Genomic DNA, 20,494 nt, shown 5'->3' on the forward strand with positions numbered 1-20,494 from the left:
CACGGTTTGGCTATTGTGGACATTGCTGCTGTGAACATCGGGGTGCAGGTGTCCTGCCGTTTCACTGCATCTGTATCTTTGGGGTAAATCCCCAGCAGTGCAATTGCTGGGTCGTACGGGAGCTCTATTTTAAACTCTTATTTTATTTTATTTTTTTATTTTATTTATTTTTTTTGTATTTTTTAATTGGAGTTCGACTTGCCAACATATAGTATAACACCCAGTGCTCATCCCATCAAGTGCCCCCCTCAGTGCCCATCACCCAGTCACCCCATCCTCCCGCCCTCCTCCCCTTCCACTACCCCTTGTTCATTTCCCAGAGTTAGGAGCCTCTCATGGTCTGTCTCCCTTTGGTATTTCCCATTCATTTTCTTTCCTTTCCCTTTATTCCTTTTCACTATTTCTTACATACCCCGTATGAGTGAAACCATATAACTGATTGTCCTCCTCCGATTGACTTACTTCACTCAGCATCATGCCCTCCACTTCCACCCACGTCGAAGCAAATGGTGGGTATTTGTCGTTTCTTTTCTTTTTGTATTTGTCGTTTCCAATGGCTGAGGAATATCCCACTGTACACATAGACCACATCTTCTTCATTCATCATCTGTCGATGAACACCGAGGCTCCCCCCACAGTTTGGCTATTGTGGACATTGCTGCTGTGAACATCGGGGTGCAGGTGTCCCGGCCTTTCATTGCATCTGTATCTTTGGGGTAAATCCCCAACAGTGCAATTGCGGGTCGTAGGGCAGGTCTATTTTTTAACTCTTTTATTTTATTTTATTTTTTATTTATTTTATTTTATTATTTATTTTGTTTTATTTATTTTATTTTTTATTATTTTATTTTATTTATTTTTTCTTTGCATTTTTTATTGGAGTTCCATTTGCCAACACACAGTAGGACACCCAGTGCTCTCCCCCACTCCTCCCGCCCCCTGCCCCTTTCCCAGTTAGGACCCTCTCCTGCTCCGCGTCCCTCTGCTATTTCCCACTCGTTTTCTCAAGGCAGACGGGGTCCTAAAGGAAGGACGATGCTTTCGTTTCTTTAAGGCACAACTTAAAGGCAGGTGCGTGGCAGCTTGTGGATGACAGCACAAGGCCCGTGAGCCACGGGATCCCTAAATCAAGGTGCCTAAAGTCCCTTTATGTCTAGTGGGCGGCTTGCAGCCCCAACAGGAGACCAAAGTACTTCTTCCAGCACTTCGGGGGTTCAGATCTTCGCCCCGAACCAACCTGGGGCGCGGGGCGGGATACGGGGTTCCCTTTTTACTCCCCCACCGAGCGGACCCGCTGGAAGCCCACGGTCCCGGCCGCGCGGAGGACCCCACGGGCCCCTCTCCCCCTCCTTTCCCCCTTCCTTTCCCCTCCCCCACTGCCGCTCTTCTGCGCCTGCGCCGCTCCAGCCGGCGCGGGGCTCCTCCCCCGGGGGCGGGGCCAGCGGCGCGTCATAGGATTGGGCGGCGGGAAGCAAACCGAACGACGCGGAAGTGACGTCGCGGCGCGCAGGCGCCGAGGGCTCCGCCGCGCGGTGGCTGCCGGGCGCCGCAGGCCTCCCCTTCCCCCGCCTCCCGCGCCCGCGCCCGCCCCCTCGGCCGCCCCGCTCCCGGGCGTGACTCGGCACTGAGAGCCCCGGAGACGCCGCCGCGGTCGCCGCCGCCTGCGCCCGGGCCTCGGCCTTCCGGAGCGTCGCCCCCGCCCCCGCCCGGCCTTCGCCTTCACTTCGGAAGCCGGTGGCGTCGCGGCCGCCCTGCCGGGCCGAGAATGGTGGGCGTGAAGCCGGTCGGGAGCGACCCGGACTTCCAGCCGGAGCTGAGCGGCGCGGGCTCCAGACTCGCCGTGGTCAAGTTCACCATGCGCGGGTGAGGCCGGGCGCGAGCTGCGGGCCCTGCGTGGCGCCGCCTGCTGCCCCACCTGCCCCGGGCCCCGGGCCCCGGGCCCCGCTTCCCGCTCCCCGCTCCCTAGCGGCCGCGGCCCCAGCCCCAGCCCCAGGCCGCCGCCCGGGGAGGCCTCGGCTCCCGCGCCGGAGCCCGCGGGGTGCACCGGGGACGCCCGGACGGTGCGGGGCCTGGCCCTGCGGCTCCCCGGCCCGGGAGGCCCCGGCGGCCCTCTTGCACCCGGGACCGGCTCGGGCCGTGGAGCTCCCCGCCCCCCCCCCCCCCCCGGGTCCCCCCGGGCCGCCCCCGCTTTCGCCCGTCCGCTCCGCTCCTGGGAGCCAGCTGTCACTTGCATCTTAGCAATCCTAAAACCTTGATTCGCCCAACACCTTGGCTTTCTTCCCTACCTGCAATTCTTTACAAAAAAAAAATTCAGCTGGGGCTGTATCCAACTTACACTGCGTAGCGCTTAGTCGTGAGGCTTCCTGGATGCATCTTAAACCCACCTGGGCCCGCGTGCTCTTTACTTTTCTTAATGGTTTGGCGACTGGCTTGGCCGGTACCTTAGTGACTTCGGCTCCCCGGTGTGCGCGGCTGCATCTGGTCACCGAAGTTGCTGGAGTGAGTGAGTGGATGCACCGTGTATGCAGGTCTCCAGACACCCGGATTTGAGCTTGATGGTGTGTGGACTCCCATTGTTGATCCGATGGTTTAAAGAGGACAGAGATCTCGAAAGTAGCCCAACCGGCTTTGGTGACCCCCAGCGTAGTTTAATATAGGTCGCAGACAGAGCTGGAGTTGCTGGAGTTTCCGTTCTGAGTGCGCAGTGCACCTGTGTGAGCGTGACGTGTTGGCAGCAGGCCTGCAGAGCCAGGGTTTCAGAGGGCGTGTTTACCGACCTCCGCTTGTGCAGGCCACTACCTCCTAACTCCAGAAGGATCAAACTCCGTTTATCTTGATCCCTCGGGTTAGTCACGCTTACACCAAGCTGGAGAAATCCACGACAGCTATCACTGCTCAGGTGGCACATCTCATTGTCCAGGTAACTATAGACACCTAAGGCAGGATTTTTTTCTTTAAGATTTTATTTATTCATTCATGAGAGACACACAGAGAGAGAGAGAGAGGCAGAGACACAGGCAGAGGGAGAAGCAGGCTCCACGCAAGGAGCCCGATGCGGGACTCGATCCGGGGACTCCGGGGTCACGCCCTGGTCCGAAGGCAGATGCTCAACCACTGAGCCACCAGGGCTGCCCAAGGATTTTTGAATCAGGGTAAAAGGTGATTCGTGGCTGCTGAATTTAAGTGTTGCGTGTGTAAGCGGTGGCATTAGGATTAGGTAGTTTTAGCGCTGGGGGAGGGGTGCAGATAGGAAGACAATTAAGGACTTATTCCTGTGCCAGTCTCTCTCCTACAGAATTGAAAGGGGACATTATACTGCATTTCATAGGGCAGCATGGAGTCCCAGTTTGACATGCGGACTTTCGCATTTACCAAATTGAGGAAGATAAAGATTTCATTATAAAGACGTGGATAAAAGGAGTGTCCGAATTGTATGAATGTGTCTTCCCAGCGTTAAGTGAGTTTTGTAGTGTCTGTGTTGTGGAGTATGGAGGGACCCCCTGTACGATTGTGAAGTGCCTAGGACCAAGTTGGAACAGGGAAGAGATGACTTTTAATGATGAATCTCCTTTTTAGTTTACTTTTCTAATTCTCATCCACAGGAGTGAATAATTTTCATCCCCCAATAATTAATCCTCTCTTTTTCCTTTACCGTAGCGGAAAAAATGACAGTGATAATTTATTAATCGAAGTGAGGAAAGTTGGGAAACTTGCTATTAAGGAAACACTTCCATTAACAATGAGGCAACATTTAACCATAAACAACTGCAGACATTGATTGGCAAAGGACTGTGTGATATGCTTTTAAAAAGGTATTTTGATGCAATGAAAATTTACTTTATTAAAAAAAAAACTGAGCACAAAGAAAATGCTTGGATTTAGAGAACTTCTCTATTTATAGGTGATATTTATAAATCTAGTAAGATTGTTTTTGCCTTAAAGTTCTATAACATTTTGGCCATTAGTATTCTTACACAAACTGTGTGTCAGTGTGACACAACTGAGGTAACTGTCCATCCAGTATTAGACCCTCCAACGACTCTATCCAGTAGATCGTGTAAAAAGCCTCTTAGATCAAAGTTAATGTCCCATTTTAGACCAAGAACATAGTTTTCTCCAGCACCTATTTATTTCTTTTCCTACCCTACTTTAAGCCTTATTCCTTTTTCTCCACTTTCACGTTGTATCTAACCTAGTAATTTCATAAAATATTACGCAGATTGTCGCTCTTCTGTTGAAGAATCTTCAAGGGGTATCCAGTATTTTCTTTTCTTTTCTTTTCTTTTCTTTTCTTTTCTTTTCTTTTCTTTTCTTTTCTTTTCTTCTTCTTCTTTCTTTCTTTCTTTCTTTCTTTTTTTCTTTCTTTCAATATGGAATGCTTCATGAATTTGCATGTCATCTTTGTTCAGGGGCCATGCTAATCTCCATATCATTCCAATTTTAATATATATGCTGCCAAAGTGAGCACTCAAGTTTTTTAATTGTAAAATATATGTAACATGACATTTACCATTTAGCCATTTTTAAATGTACAAATCAATGGCATTAACATTCACAATGTTGTACCAACATCATCATTGTTTCCTAGAATTTTTTCATTATCTTGGATAAAAGCATTAACTGATGACTGTACCCATTACCCCCAACCTCCCACCCCTAGTAACTTCTTTTTGTATTTATGAATTTGCCTATTCTTGTATACCTCATATAAGTGGAATTATATAATATTTGTCCTTTGGTTTCTGGCTTACTTCACGTAACATGTTTTCAAGGTTCTGACACATGTTGCAGCATGTGTCAGAACTTCCTTTTTGAAGCAAAATATTAATCATTGTATTTTTATATCATATATTGCTTATTCATTTTTTGATAGACGTTTTGGTTGTTTGCACCTTTTGGCTATTGTGAGTAATACTGCTTTCAACATTGGTGTGCAAGGATTTCTTTGAGTCCCTGCTTTCAGTTCTTTTTCTTTTTCTACCTGGAGTAGAATGTGGTTGCACCGTTTTTGCATTCCCGCCAGCAGTGCAGGAGAGTTCCAATTTTCTACATACCTGCAAACATTTTTTATATTTTAATAGGCATCCTAAATGTGTGTGAAGTGGTCTGGTGGTTTTGGTTTGCATTTCTTTAATGACTAATGAAGTTGAGCATATTTCCTAGTGTTTATTGGTCATTTATCTTCCTTGGAGAAATGTCTTTTCAAATCCTTTGCTCATTTTGAATGAAATGAAAAAAACTTTGGTTTTCTTGTTACTGAATTGTAGGAGCTCTTTACATATTTTGGTTGTTAGTTCTTACATATGATTTATAAATATTTTCTCCTACTAGTTACCTTTCACTTCCTTGGTAGTGTCCTTTGATGCACAAGTCTTTAAATTTTGGTGAAGTCCAATTTATCTTTTGTTGCTTGTGCTTTTAGTGTCATATTCCAGAAATCATTGTCAAGTCCAGTGTCATGAAGATTTAACCCCTATGTTTTCATCAAAGGATTTTGTAATTTTAGCTCTCAAGTTTAGATCTTTTACCCATTTTGAGTTAATTTTTGTATATGGTATAAAGATCCGGGATGCCTGGGTGGCTCAGTGGTGAAGTGTCTCTGCCTTCGGCTCAGGGTGTGATCCAGGATCTGGGATTGAGTCCCACATCGGGCTCCTTGCAGGGAACCTGCTTCTCCCTCTGCCTATATCTCTGCTTTTCTCTCTCTGTCTCTCTCATGAAAAAATAAATAAATTTTTTTAAAAAACGACCAAAGATCTACCTTCATTCTTTTATATGTTGATATCCAGGTTTCTGATATCCAGGTTTCCCAGAACTGTTTGTTGAAAAAACTCTTTTCCCCAGTGAATGGTCTTGGCACCCTTCTCCAGTATTTTTTTTTTTTAGACGACAAGTCATATATGTGTATTATTTTACATATTTACATATTATTTACTTTCACAAGAGACTTGTTTAAATATTTATATGGACTCACTGAATCCTTAAAATGATCTTTGAAATTATTCCCCATTTTACAAAGGAGGATTTGAGTCACAGGTTAAATAACCTAAGGTTCCATTGCTGAATGCAGTTTGGATTGTAAAGTGTTGTCCTTGTTCTTCTAGCCTAAGTAGAAATGAAATGCAGATTCATCTCTGTATTGCACAGAGCCTGATGTATTTTAGTAAATATTGCCTCGAATTATTTAGTTACAGTTCTGCTTGCAAACTAGTCTTATGACTTCAGGACATTTCAGTTCACTCTCTGATGTTCTACTTTCTACTCTAGCTGTAGAATGGGAATAGTAACGTGTAACCTAACAGTATTGTTTTAGAGGATAAAATTATATATGTGAATCATATACTGTGGTAACATGTTTTTGTAACTTTTATTTCCAAACTGTTACTCATTTTGAATATACTTGGATACATTTGGTGATTTTAAGCAGTGCCAGTTTTGTTATGACTGATGGGTAAGCCCCAGTGCTAAAAGAAAATACATTTTCTTTGCATAAAACTTAGTATGAATGATTTTTTTTTTTTTTTTTTTTTTTTATTGAAGTCTACTTGGCATACGGTATTACATTAGTTTCGGGTGTACAACATAGTGATTTAACATATACTTTACAAAACGCTTACCATAAGCATAGTTACTATCTCTTACCATACAAAGTTATTACAGTATTATTGATCATATTCCCTATGCTGTACTTTTCATCCCCATGACTACATAACTGGAAGTTTGTACTCCTTGATCCCTTCACCAATCCCCTCCCACCACCACCAGTGTGTTTTCTGTATTTCTGAATCTGTTTCCGATTTTTTTCATTTGTTTATTTGTTTTCTAGATTCCACAGATAAAGTGAAATGATATGGAGTATGAATGATTCTTATCTTGAATTTGTGAATGTATCATTTTTATAGATGTATTTACCATATATTGAGTTTTGCTAAATTAGGTCATACTTTGTAGTTGGTTAGGTGTTACTGTTACCATTTGGGAAGAATGTTAATGTGTATTAGGATGTTGAGTTCTAATGGTTATGGTATCTTGTCCATAATACATCTTTCACACACACATACACAGGCACACACGATATTAATTATATGTTGCAAAATTGCTGCAGACTGAATTACAGAGATAGCAGCCTCAGTAGTCCATAGGGACCAGGCAGATAATGAGGTAGGTAGCTTTAAGATAACTAGGGCATGGTGAAGCCTCAGAGAAGAGAATTTTTCTTAAAAGTATACTTTTTAATTGAAGTATAACATGCATGCAAAAATGTACACAAATCATCTATACTTTGATAAGTTTTAACTAACGTGTACATGAAAAACCTCCGCCCCATGCCCCTCCCACCACCATACTTTCTTCTCATTCTTGAATTCTAACACTACAAATTAGTTTTGCCTGGATTTGAACTTTGCAAAATGGTATCTGTCTGGATTTTTGTAAAGAGTGTATAGTTTTAATCTTGGCGGTTAATTTAGAAATCACAAAAAGCAGTGTGTAGGCCACTGTTTGGGGCTTGGGAAATACCTCCTTAGAGTTGGATTTTGTGATCACATTCTAGCACAGTATTTAATTGTTCTTGACTTTGAAATGAGGAATTGTAGAGCTTAAATGAATTTAAAGCTTTTGTAAATTGTATAGCATACGGTAAATGCTCCATGAATGCTAACCATTTTGTGTTATTAATAGGACCAATTATGATTATGCCTGCCCTAATTAAAATATAATTAATCTAGATATTACCTACTTTAAAGTTGTGCCCTACAGAAAAATACTTTTAAAATTTCTCTTCAGAAAGCACATACGTTTTCCTTACCATTTATCAGCAGTGTGTTTACACATGTTATTGCTCAAGGCAGAGCACTGACTACTTTAACAAATAGTGAAGTGTCAAATTCATGAAGTAGAATTATTTGATTATTTGTATTATGACTATAAACAAAAATCTTGCTTATGAAACTAACTTGGTGCTTTCAAAGAAAACTGATTTTGGATTGGATTAGGAGTTAACTGTTCCGTTGTGGCCCTGCCGTTGACTAGCGTGTCTGATCTTGGGCAAGTCGTTTAACTTTTCTGATCTTCAGTTCTTACTTCTCCGATAATTGTGTTAGGTTAGGCAGTTTTAAGGTTTTAGCTTTGTGGCTTTGGTTTTTTTTTTGTTTTGGAGAAAGAGTTGTCTGCTGTGTTCTTTTTCCCCCAAAAAACGTGTGGCGCAGCGGTTTAGCGCCTGCCTTTGGCCCAGGGCGCGATCCTGGAGACCCGGGATCGAATCCCACGTCGGGCTCCTGGTGCATGGAGCCTGCTTCCCCTCTGCCTATGTCTCTGCCTCTCTCTCGCTCTCTGTGACTATCATAAATAAATAAAAATTAAAAAAAAAAAAGTAAGTCAAAATTCTTCTTCTTATTCTTTTTTTTTTTTTTAAAGATTTTATTTATTTATTTATTTGAGAGAGAGAGAGGGGCAAAGACACAGGAAGAGGGAGAAGCAGGCTTCATGCACATCAAGCCTGATGTGAGACTCAATCCCCGGACTCCAGGATCACACCCTGGGCTGAAGGTGGCGCTAAACCGCTGAGCCACCAGGGCTACCCCCAGAATCCTTCTTACATACCCATTTTACTTACTATTTTTTATTTTTTTAAGATCTTATTTATTCACGAGAGAGACACAAAGAGGCAGAGACACAGGCAGAGGGAAAAGCAGGCTCCACGCAGGGAGCCCGACATGGGACTTGATCCTGGATCTCCAGGATCACGTCCTGGGCTGAAGGTGTTGCTAAACCGCTGAGCCACTGAGGCTGCCCCCATTTTACATATTAGATTTAACAGATAATCTTTCTGTCAAAGAGAGGTTCAGAGGTAGAAAAGGAACTTTTTTTTTTCTGTTTTAAACCCCTGGATTAGATGATCTCTAGTCACTTTTAGAAGTTCAGAGGCTCTGTGACTATATATTATTTAAGGCTGTGAATTAATGGCTACACAAGAGAAGAAAGTATGAGCCTGAAATTCAGGCATATTTGGGGCATAATATTTTAAAGATTGATTGATTTTAGGGGAGGCGAAGGGGCAGAAGGAGAGAGAGTCTCAAGCAAACTCCTTGCTGAATGTGGAGCCCGACATGGAGCTCAGTCTGACAACCCTGAAATCACGACCTAAGTCAAAAACCAAGAGTTGGACACTTAACTGACTGTACCACCCAGGTGCCCCGGGACATAATATTTTAGATATGAGAAAGGTCCTAGACAATCTAGTTCCTTCTCATTTTACATGGAGAAATTGAGTGACTTGCTCATGAGTTCAGGTAATAATGGAAATTTGAGTTTATTCTTAAATGCTAATATTAAGCAGGCTAACATCTTGCTTAAAATAAGCAGTCAATTCACTTGAATGATTATAGTGTGAAAGTATGCCATTGTATTTATTTCTGCTTCTGTGTTCTATGACTTATTTTGATTTTTGACTGAAGTTACAACCTGTGATGGCTAACTAAAACAGAGGATTTAGATATGGTTAAACTTTGAAAAGGAAAAGTTATCTTAGTACAGTTATTTTACCTACAAGAAGTGTAGATAGAAGTGGGGTTGTTTTGTTTCATTTTGTTATTTTAACACTAGTTAGCTCATACATGCCGAGTGAATAGAGTGATGATGTCAGTATAATGTGGAAATTGTGGTGGTTTGTATTTTATTTTTCCTAGGTAGCGAGGAATAGAACTAGAACCTTAGATAGGAAGGAGGCAAGCCCTCAGCTATACAGGTAAGCTTCCTGAAAGGTTTATTTTAAGAAACTTAAGTAAATGAACATGAACATGAACACTTGTACTCAGCACTTACTCCCTCAAGGGGTTATTTCTCAGTATTGCACTTCCTCCTGCAGCCCCACTGGCTTAGAGCTCCACTTCCACCTGGAGGACTGTTATAGCCCCTGAAACGGGTACTTCCATTGTTTTTGTTTATTTAAAAAAAAATTATTTTTTTTTAGATTTTATTTATTCATGAGAGACACACACACAGAGAGGGAGAGAGGCAGAGACCCAGGCAAAGGGAGAAGCAGGCTCCATGCAGGGAGCCCAATGTGGGACTCGATCCCGGTGGTACTCCAGGATCATGCCCTGTGTGGAAGGCAGATGCAGATGCACTTAACCGCTGAGCCACCCAGGCGTCCTGTTTTTGTTTATTTTAAATATTCTCTGGGGTAGCCTCTAGGTCTGAGCCACCTACCTAACTGTCCCAAGTATCTCTTGAGTACAGTACTATTTTTTGTTAGGGATGTTTTTACAAAGTTGAGTGGGTTAAATGGTTTGCCTCAGTCCTATTTTTCCCATACATTTCCTTACTTTGAATACATGCATTTGCAGAAGGGAGATTTTTTTTCAGGAATGATATATTGTGGTGTAGCATAAATAGGTGTGCTTCATTTGGGACACTTGTTTAAATGCAGTTAATGTTAAATCCTCTAGTCTCAGGTTGTTTAATATTTTAAAATAAAGGTACCAGTCATCCTAAAATAACAAAGGATACAGAAGGATGAATAATTAAAAAAATCTCCACTAAACTATCTTCCTTTTCCAGTCATACTTTGCAGAAGTAATTAACTGATTATTGGGGGATGAACCTAATGTGTGTGTATACACACATCTTTATAATGTGGTAATAGAGAATTTTATTATGAGACTTAGTTTCCTTTTAAGCAGTACAGATTTACAAATTATCCTTATCTCCTGGTATTAATGTGTCAGTAACATTTTAAATTATTTTGCTGTTGATTGTCATTTAGATTATTTCTAATTTTTTGTTGTTATAAACATTGCATTGAACTTTGTTACTCATACTGTGAGAATGAGTGTTAGGGTAGGATATGATGTATAGAAATGAGATTGTTGAATCTTGAGTTGTGTTCATTTAAGATTGACAGATAATGATTAATGGCAAAAAGGATCTAACTGTTGGTACTCCTATCCGTAATGTTTAAGACTTACTGATAACTGGAAGTATTTTGCTAAACTAAACATAGATATAGTTACTGTAAATGTTTATTTCTTTATAATTTGGTCTCAGGACCTATTTGAGGTTTGTTAGATCTAAAAATCTACTTTCAGAAGCACAAGGTTTAATATTTAAGAATTTAATTGGTTATTTTCTTAGCTTTTTTGGTGTGAGGCTTAACGATGGCACGGGATGAAAATACTGATTAAAATTTTAAGACTAGAGAGATAATCACAGCTTGAGGATGAACATTTGTGAGTTTGAACATTTTGTGCTTCAGAATTTGCTTCTCCTTGTGTTCTTATCTGCTCTTCCCAAGATTTTTTCTCTAAACTTTTATTGAGATGCAACATAGTACACAATTATAAATGTTTAGCTTAATGAATTTTCATAAATTGAACACACATGCCCATGTAATCAGCTTCTGGACAGAGCATCACTAGCCTTTTGAAATCTCTCTCATGACCTAATCCTGTCATTAACTCTCAGAAAGGTAACCTTTGTCCTGATTTATAGTACCATTGATTTGTTTTGCCTGTATTTGAACTGGTGCATAAGTGGAATCATACAATGTACTACTTTTCTCAGTATTATTTGTGAGGTTGATCCATGTTTCTGCATGACATTTTACATCACTCATTTTCATTGTTGCTTAGTATTCAACTGTATGAGTAACTGAAATTAATTTACACATTCTATGTTGATAGGAATTTGAGTATCTTCCACTTTGGGCTATTAGAAATATTAATACTATCAATATTTTTTCAAATGCCCCGAGACAAACATATCTAGACAGTTCTGTTGTTTATATACCTCAGAAATGCTCAGTAGGGAGGCATAAATCTTGGTGTAGCAGATACTGCCAGTTTTCTTTACCCCTTTGTTATACCAGTTTTCACAGTCACTAACAGTTCAGTTGCTCCACATTCTTGGTAATACTTTATTCTTTTTTGTGTTAGCTATTTTGGTGGGAGTAGTTTTAATTTGCATTTCCTTGGTTTCCCTAGTGACTAATGAAATGAGGTGTCTTTTCATATTTATTGACTGTTATGATAACCTCATTTGTCAAGTACTGGTTTAAGAGTTTACCCATTTTCCTTTTGGGTGTCAGTCTTGTTCTTACTGATTTGTAGGAATTCTTTACATATTAGCAGTGTAAGCCTTTTGATATGTTTTACAGATTTTTTTAAACCACTCTGTGGGGTCTTTTCACTCTCTAAATGGTATCTTGATAAAGGTAGGTCTTCTATTTTCCAGTTTATCAAGTATATTCCAGTTTATCAGTTATTTCCTTTTTTCTTTGGTGCTTTTTGCGTTTTAAGATATCTTTGCTTATTCCAAAGTTTTGAAAGTATCATTTGTATTTTTTCTTAAAACTTATGTTTTTTTTTTTGTTTTTGTTTTTTTATTTATTTATGATAGTCAGAGAGAGAGAGAGAGAGGCGCAGAGACACAGGCAGAGGGAGAAGCAGGCTCCATGCACCGGGAGCCCGACGTGGGATTCGATCCCGGGTCTCCAGGATCGCGCCCTGGGCCAAAGGCAGGCACCAAACCGCTGTGCCACCCAGGGATCCCCCCCCTTTTTTTTTTTTTTTAAACTTATGTTTTACCTTTCACATTTAGATCTGTAATCCATCTGGAATTGGTTTTGTGTGTGGTGTGAGGTATAGGGGCCAATATTCATTTATTTTTCCCATATGAGTATCCAGTTGACCCAGCACTGCTTATTGAAAAGACCATTCTTTCCCTACTGCAGTGCTGTGTCATATTTTTGATAAATCAGGTTACTCTGTGTAGGATGAGTTTGTTTCTCTACCTCTTCTTTTACATTGGTCAGTTTGTTCTTGTATCAATACCGTACATCCTTAATATATTAAACTTTGTGATGGTTCTTAATATCCAGTAATGTAATTTTCTCAGCTTTGGACCTCTGCAGAAAAACCTACTGGGATTTTACATTGACTGTAAAGATCGAATTTAGGAGAATTGACATCTTGACACTATTGAGTTTTCCAATTTATAAGCGTAGTATATTCCTCCTTTTATTTCCATCTTTAATTTCTTTCGGTGAGAACAAAGCTATAAGACAACATCATTAGACTTTAAAACTATATCTGGGGGTAGTTCGGGGGGCTCAGTGGTTTAGCGCTGCCTTTGGCCCAGGGCTTGATCCTAGAGACCCGGGATCAAGTCCCGTGTGGGGCTCCCTGCAGGAATCCTGCTTCTCCCTCTGCCTGTCTCTCTCTCTCTCTCTCTCTCATGAATAAATAAAATCTTAAAAAAAAAAAACTGTATCTGTAGTCATTAAGACAATGTGGTATTGATGCCAGTGTATCCAAATAATCTAGTGGAAAAGACTGGAAAGACTAAAGCCAGGATGATCAGATTTTGTTTGATTTCATATTTTAATAACAAACTCTTTAGAGCAGAAATTAATACAGTCTTTGGTGGGGTTTTTGTTTTGTTTTGTTCTTTTACCAAGCATGTATTTTACCTTTCTCACAGGTGTGGACCATGTTTAAGGATTGCCCCAGCATTCAGTTCTATGAGTAATAAGTATCCACAGGCAGTTTTCTTGGAAGTAGATGTACATCAGTGTCAGGTAAGGGAAAGGAGTCCTTTAAAAAAAATTTTACATTGGTTTGAAATTCAACATTGTTATCGTCCTTTGTTTCTCTCTGCACATAGTACTTATTTGAATATATTCAAATCTTATACAGACATGAATTATTACAATGTCATTTTGGTGTATTAAGAAGGATAGTCCAATATTAATTGTTTCTGGGTTTATATTAATATCTTTCTGATATAAAACTAGTAAGCTGTTCAACTAATCAGTCATCTCGAAGTCCTTTGTTTTACATTTTTTATCTTTTGCAAATCGAGAATAGTAACTTTTATTCCTGAGGCATTGCTTGATTCCAAAGCCATGGCAGAGAATTCTTGGTTATAGTTTGATTTGAATTGATCAATTTGGAAGTTTCAAAGCTGCATACTCAGCAGAAACTGTGAAAGTGTTAATTACTGTTGATTGAGCCACAGTGTTACGGGGAGATTGCCCTGATTACTTAGTTGGAATGGCTCTGTGACAATTCTCTGTTTGCAAATGTGGAAATATGGAGGAGGAGTTATGGGAAAAAATTTTGAAGTTTCCTTCCAACACTAAAAATGTAGTCTTTAGTTCTAAGGAATAGTTGTGTAGCTCCTCTTTTTGGTGAGGTTTTGTCTTTAATACATTTCTGAGTATGAAAATATTTTTAAATATTGTAATAGTATAAAATATTTTTAAATATTATAATAGCTTAAATATAAAATAATATATATAATTATATAATATTAAATATAATATAATATATAATACATTAAATATAAAAATTAAGTTTAAATATAATAGCTTAAATAATATTCAATTATAATATAATTAAATATAATAAAATATGGTTAATATGATATATTTATAATAAAAATATTTTTAAATATTATAATATATAAATATAATATATAATATGTAATATATTAAAATGTAATAGTTTATAATATAAATATTATAATAGAGGTTTTGTCTTTAATACATTTCTGAGTATGAAAATATTTTTAAATACTGTAATAGTTTTTAAGTATATTTTAAAATATTATAATTATATAATTATATAATCTTAAAAATTATAATAGTTTATATATAGTTTAAAAGATAGAAAATATTTTAAATATATATTTATGTTGTAAGTAATTTTATAATTAAATATTATAATAAATGTATAATATATAATATAATTATAATAATATAATTAAAAATTATAATAGTAGTTTGGGGTTTGGTTTAAACCCTATAATACTGCTGTCAGCACTGGCCCTTATTTCAGTATTCACTCTCTCTACTCTGGAAGTGCTGTGTTCTGGAGCTTTGTTGTCCAGTATGGTAGCCACTAGCTACATGTGCTTATTGCGCACTTGAAGTGTGGCAAATCCAAAAGTGCTGTTAAGTGTAAAATACACAGAGGATTTTGAAGGCTTAATTTGAAAAACATGTAAAATATGTCATTAATTTTTTACATTGACCACGTTGAAAATGCAGATATTGGATTCATTAAAAATATTATTAAAATTGATTTCGTTTCCCAGTACTTTTTTCTTGTGGATACTGGCAACTTATAATTTGGTGTATAGCCCACATTTGTGTCTTACATTTCTTTTGGACAATACTGTTTTAAAATGTCAGTCATGTTTTTTGTTTTTCAATTTTTGAGGTTTAGAGAAGACATCTCTATGTAAATTTTGTGCTTTTTTTCTTTAAACAATGTAGTAGTACCTCTTCATAGTTTTTGAATATGCAAGATGACAAATTTGCTTTACTATTTCCTTTATACTTATGAAAAGTAAGTCATAAGTTAGGGGTTAATTAGCTAATTTCCACTCAGTTTTATAATATTGTGGAGTTAGAGCAGAATTTTAAAAGATAGATGTTGCATTGCATTTGATGGGAGGCCAAAAGTCATTTCTGTAAGTAGAGTTGAGTGAGGATGTTACTTCATTTTCATGGAGAGATGGGCTACTGGTCTTTAGTCTGTACTTTTTCCTAGTAACAGTGGTTTGTGTTGACATATCAATACTCTTTTTGGCTTCTCCATTTAAGAGACAGCACGTAGTTATAAAAGAGCTAGCTGATGTGTGAAGCATAATTTCTGTACTGGAAGCTAATTGTTCTACTGGAGGATGAAGTGTTTAACACTAAAACTGATAAAAATGCATGTTCTTCATTGGGAACGTAAGGGTAATATAGCTATGCCCTCAGTAATAGGTCTACTTTTTCTTAAACAATTGGGAATAAATTATTTTATGTGGTTTTTGTTCATGCTTGTGATAACTTCCATAGGGATGTAGAATGAAAAATTAAAGTGGTTTAAGATAAATTTTAATTCATTAATGGCATCTCACTTGCCAATTCTAGGGAACAGCTGCCACCAACAATATATCAGCAACACCTACATTTCTGTTTTTTCGAAACAAAGTGAGAATTGATCAATATCAAGGAGCAGATGCTGTTGGATTAGAAGAAAAAATCAAGCAGCACTTAGAAAATGACCCTGGAAGCAATGAGGACACAGATATTCCCAAAGGCTATGTAGGTAGACTTAAAAGTGAAATCATGATATATCTCTTGTCATTATTTGGTTAAAATGAAATTGACTTATCTTTTGCTAGTTAAGAATACTTTTAAAGAAGATCTTTAAAAGTAATTCCATTAGCTTACTATTGGGGTTTTTGTTTCTCTTGTATGTATTACAATCTTAAGCCCTCATCACAAACTATTTTTCCTAAATAATTTTCTTTGCGACTTTTTAAGAAAATCTTTCTGCATTGTCTTAATAGCCAGTTTTAAACACTTAATCATTTTATATATATACACACACACATTTAATTTTCATCTTATTATTATATATAATATGGATGTTTTACTTATGTGTAATTTAAAAACTGTATCTATGTATTTTTTCCCCAAAAATGTGAAGAAATGTACATTGGAAAATTTTTCAGTTTTAGACAATTGTGTAAAATAATATGTAAATTTTAATGTGTGACTTTTATATGCTGAACTCCCATTTCCTGCCACTTCCTATAGTTTTCTCTCTCTTTTTAATTTTTTTTCTCTTTTTTAATGTATCCTCTCTTGCTCCTCTTTTTTTCTGCTTAAGAAAAAAATCTACTTACTTTGTTGTAGGGTCCTATCCTTTGCTATTGGATATGTTTTTCTGAGTTTTAAGAATAAGTTGTTGCTCAAATGATAACCTGAAGACTTAGGAACTTAAAAATGTTTGAAAATTACATAATACAAATAGTTATAATTCAGTATCTTTATTATTTGAAAACTATTCAGGAAGGAACCAAATTCAGAAGTAGCCCTTCATGGTAACCGACTCATTTATGCAAATTAGTTAATCCTCCATACCAAAATATATATTTGCATATATCTTTCCTATTTTTATTGTTGTAAAAATGTTTTAGAATATTGTTTTATTGTTCTAAAGTTAATGGTGATAACAGATCAAAAATGAACTTTTAAAAAAATGTTACCTCAAGTTAAAGCTAATATATGAAAGAATGTGTATCAAGTATAATACAGCAGATCTGTGTCATGGGCTACAAGTCCTTTCTGTAAAGTCCCTTAAATTCATACTGAATAAAGAGACTCTCTAGTCAGATAAATATGAGAGATTTGTGTGTTGGGGACTGAGTGCTCTGTCTTCAAAAAGTGTCTTTAACATGTGGTACTAGCATTAATTAAGTTAGGCACAATTAACATGTTTAAAACAAAAGTGTTAGGTAAAAATTTGAAATTGTAATACCCAGTTAGAAAGTATGAACATGTTGTATAAGTTAGGGTTGTGACACCGTTTGGAAAATTTTGGAAATTATTTGACTTACATAAGTCAATTATTTGACTTACATAAGTCAATTATTTGACTTATGTAACTGTTGTGGTTACATCTTTGTGAATTTTTTTCCTTTACTTACTAAGGGTTTTTGCGTGAAAAGGTCTTATGAGCACAGCAGTCCTGCTGCTTTTAGCTGGAGGGATACTTCTTTACACATCAGTTAAGTGTGATTATTAGTGTTTTGGCTGCAGGTAGGAAATAAGCAGGAAAAAATGAAGTTTTAAGAAAGTTAAAAAATTTAGTTTTCATGCAAATGTTATGAATATGGTGTGAAAACCTATTAAAAGCACTTTCAAAAAAATAAATTAATTAAAATACTTTCATTTTTTCCATCAGGTGTCAATCCAGACATTAAAAATTTTGAACTATACATCTATAAGATTATTAAATATTTAAGATTGGTAATGTGTTTCTAAGAATGTCATTCTCACAACACAGATAGAAACTTAATGGGAGTAAGAGTCAATGAGTGAAAGCCTGTATCTTAAGTAAATTTAAGTATAAGCATTGCAAAAATGTATTGACAATTTTAAAATAAAATTTTGGTTTTAAAGACTTTCAGTTATGTTGTAACACTGAGAGGCTATACAGTTATCGATTTTATACATCTGTAGTTTTAGAACTCCTAATTTGAAGCCAGAGTAAGAGGGATAGGCTTATCTTTTTTAGAGGGGTTTGAAATACTGCCATAGATGTAAGCATGATATAACATTAAGAATCATGACAGTTCTTATTCAGAAGTAAGAGTGTTTCTGTGAATATAATGACTTTGAGTTTTTAAAACATTGATTAAAGCATTGGGAAAATTGAAAACATTCTTTTCTCCCATATTTGTTAAGTGTACCCAGTGTGACTTCAGATGCAACGAGAGGGCCTCAATATCAAGTCTCCTACCCCGCCCAGAAGTTTGAGTTCTGAGTGCTCTGGAATTGAACTTGCTTGGATTTGCATATGTTCTGAATCTTGAGGCTTACTCCTCTATTTTAGTATTCTGATCTCTGAACTATAGATTTTAGACTACAAATTTTTTCATCGTTCATCAAAATGAAATGAAACCTTAAGTGACTCTAATTTGTATAGTAAGACAGATCTTTCATTAACCCAAACTGGAAGCATGGAAAGGTTTTTCTGACTTCCTGTGTGTGTCTTATGTTAGATTTTCCCCCTCCAAAAAAGAACAATGAAATTTATTAAAACACACTTGACAGAGCAGTAGTACAACAAACACATATGCCATTCACCTGTGTTTCATCAGTTGTGAATATTTTGCTATTTTTGCTTTCTTAATATTTACTTATACACTTTTACCTTCTGCAGAATCATTTAAAAGAAACTGTGGACAAAATATGTTGGTTCATCTCTAAATATTTTATTAGCCTGTAGCTTCTAAGAACAAGAACATTCATTTACATGACCATGATAGCATTGTCACTCCTAAGGAATTTAACAGTGGTACAGAATACTTATAGCCTATGTTTACATTTTCTTAATTATCTCTGGAATATTCTTTTTTTTATTTTAAGATTTTATTTATTTGAGAGGGAGAGAGAGAGAGAGCGAGAACACAAGTGGAGAGAGGGGCAGAGGGAGAGGGAGAAGCAGACTCACCGCTGAGCAGGGAGCCCCTATAAGTGATCCAGGACCCCTGGATCATGACCTGAGCTGAAGGCAAGAGCTTAACTGACTGAGGCACCGAGGTGCTCCTCCAGAATATTTTTTATACCTCTTTTTCCTCCATCTAGGATCAAGTCAAGGATCATTCATTGCACTTAAGTTGTTCTCTTTAGTGTTCTGGAAACTTCTGTCTCCTTTTTTTTTTCTTTTGTTCATGACTGCCTTTTTTTGAAAGTTTAAACCAATACCACTCTAATAGAGTAGCCACTAGGTACATGTCTCTATTATGCATTTGTTACATGCCTAGTGCAACTGAGACCCCAAATTTTAACTTTTATCTATTTTTAATTAATTTAATTTTAAATTGCCACATGTGGCTAATGGCTATCTTATTGTACAGCGCAGGTTGAGACCATCTGTCTTCTAGAATGTCCCACAATCTGGATTTGTCTGATTGTTTTCTCATTATTTTCTCATTGGCAAGCTGATTCCATAGGTAGTGTATTTATTTATTTCCAATGGCATATTTCTAGAATATGTCAATTTGCAGTTAGGTCAGATATAATGCCAGTTTGTCCCAGAGAGTGTTGTATAACAAAGCACTTTAATGCATGTGTTGGTGATACTTGTTTTGTGTGTCCCACGATAAGTAAATGTTAAAACAACTTTAAGTCACCTAGTTTATTTTTCATCATTAAGATACTATGACTGCAATGTTGTCTTCATGCTTGGGGTCTTAATCCTAGATATAATATTGAAGAGGTATCTTGGTAGAATGGAAAATGTGTTTAAAAGATTTGTCTAAACTACCCTTTCAAGGCAAATGTTCTTAAAGTTTAGAGTAATTCTAGAATGGCACTTTGCTTTACAGTGCTACTTTATCCCTCCACTGCTCCTCCACCCCGCTGCTTTTAAATTGGCTACAGTGCGTTACCCTGAGCAATAGGGTTAACATCTACAGCGTAACATTTAATAAATTCAAAATAACATTTTGGCTTTAAAAGCATTTAGGTCACTCCATGAATAATTAAGGATCTATACTAATGGATTCTTACCATATTGATAATAATGACCTGACATAATTATTTGACATTAAAAAGCTTTCCTTAGAATGGTATACACTCTTTCAGAATGATATACATATGCATTAGTATCTGTATAAAAAAATAGAGCACTCGTTGTGATAGGTGAATGTGTAAATGATAATCTGTAGTACTTGGTAAACTTCAAAATTCGTCCTTGTTTAGTAGATGAAATGGATACTTTTCTAGAAAAAAGGGTTTATCAAAATCAGTTCCATTATAAGCAGAACTCCTAAATAGACCAATCACCATAGAGGAAATAGAGAAAGTAGTTAGAGACCTCTACCATCAGGGTCAAGGGAACTTCATAGGGAAATTTTACCAAATCTTTAAAGATCAGATAGTCTAGTGTTATTCCAACTTTCGAAGACTATATATAAAGAGGGAAAA

At 37.5% G+C, this 20,494-nt stretch overlaps 1 protein-coding gene and 1 non-coding gene across 4 annotated transcripts in view; one reads left to right on the forward strand and one right to left on the reverse strand.

Annotated features, from left to right (window-relative positions):
• The first annotated feature begins 1,581 nt into the window (after positions 1-1,581).
• TXNL1 (thioredoxin like 1) overlaps positions 1,582-20,494 on the forward strand; it is a 32,785-nt gene continuing 13,872 nt past the window's right edge. For 2 of the 3 annotated variants that reach the window (XM_025422178.3, XM_025422179.3), the window contains exons 1-3: positions 1,582-1,863; positions 13,480-13,576; positions 15,923-16,096. In XM_025422178.3, coding sequence (XP_025277963.1) covers positions 1,766-1,863; positions 13,480-13,576; positions 15,923-16,096 — 369 coding nt within the window. In that variant the 5' untranslated portion in view covers positions 1,582-1,765. Of the gene's footprint in view, positions 1,864-3,657; positions 3,813-13,479; positions 13,577-15,922; positions 16,097-20,494 lie in introns of all 3 variants that reach the window. The other variant, XM_025422180.3, reaches the window with a different exon arrangement.
• Positions 4,365-4,468, reverse strand: LOC112645688 (U6 spliceosomal RNA). The gene has a single exon (XR_003127193.1). It is a non-coding gene; the product is annotated as a U6 spliceosomal RNA (small nuclear RNA).

Source organism: Canis lupus, chromosome 1 (assembly GCF_003254725.2).
Source record: "Canis lupus dingo isolate Sandy chromosome 1, ASM325472v2, whole genome shotgun sequence".
Classification (NCBI taxonomy): Eukaryota; Metazoa; Chordata; class Mammalia; order Carnivora; family Canidae; genus Canis; species Canis lupus.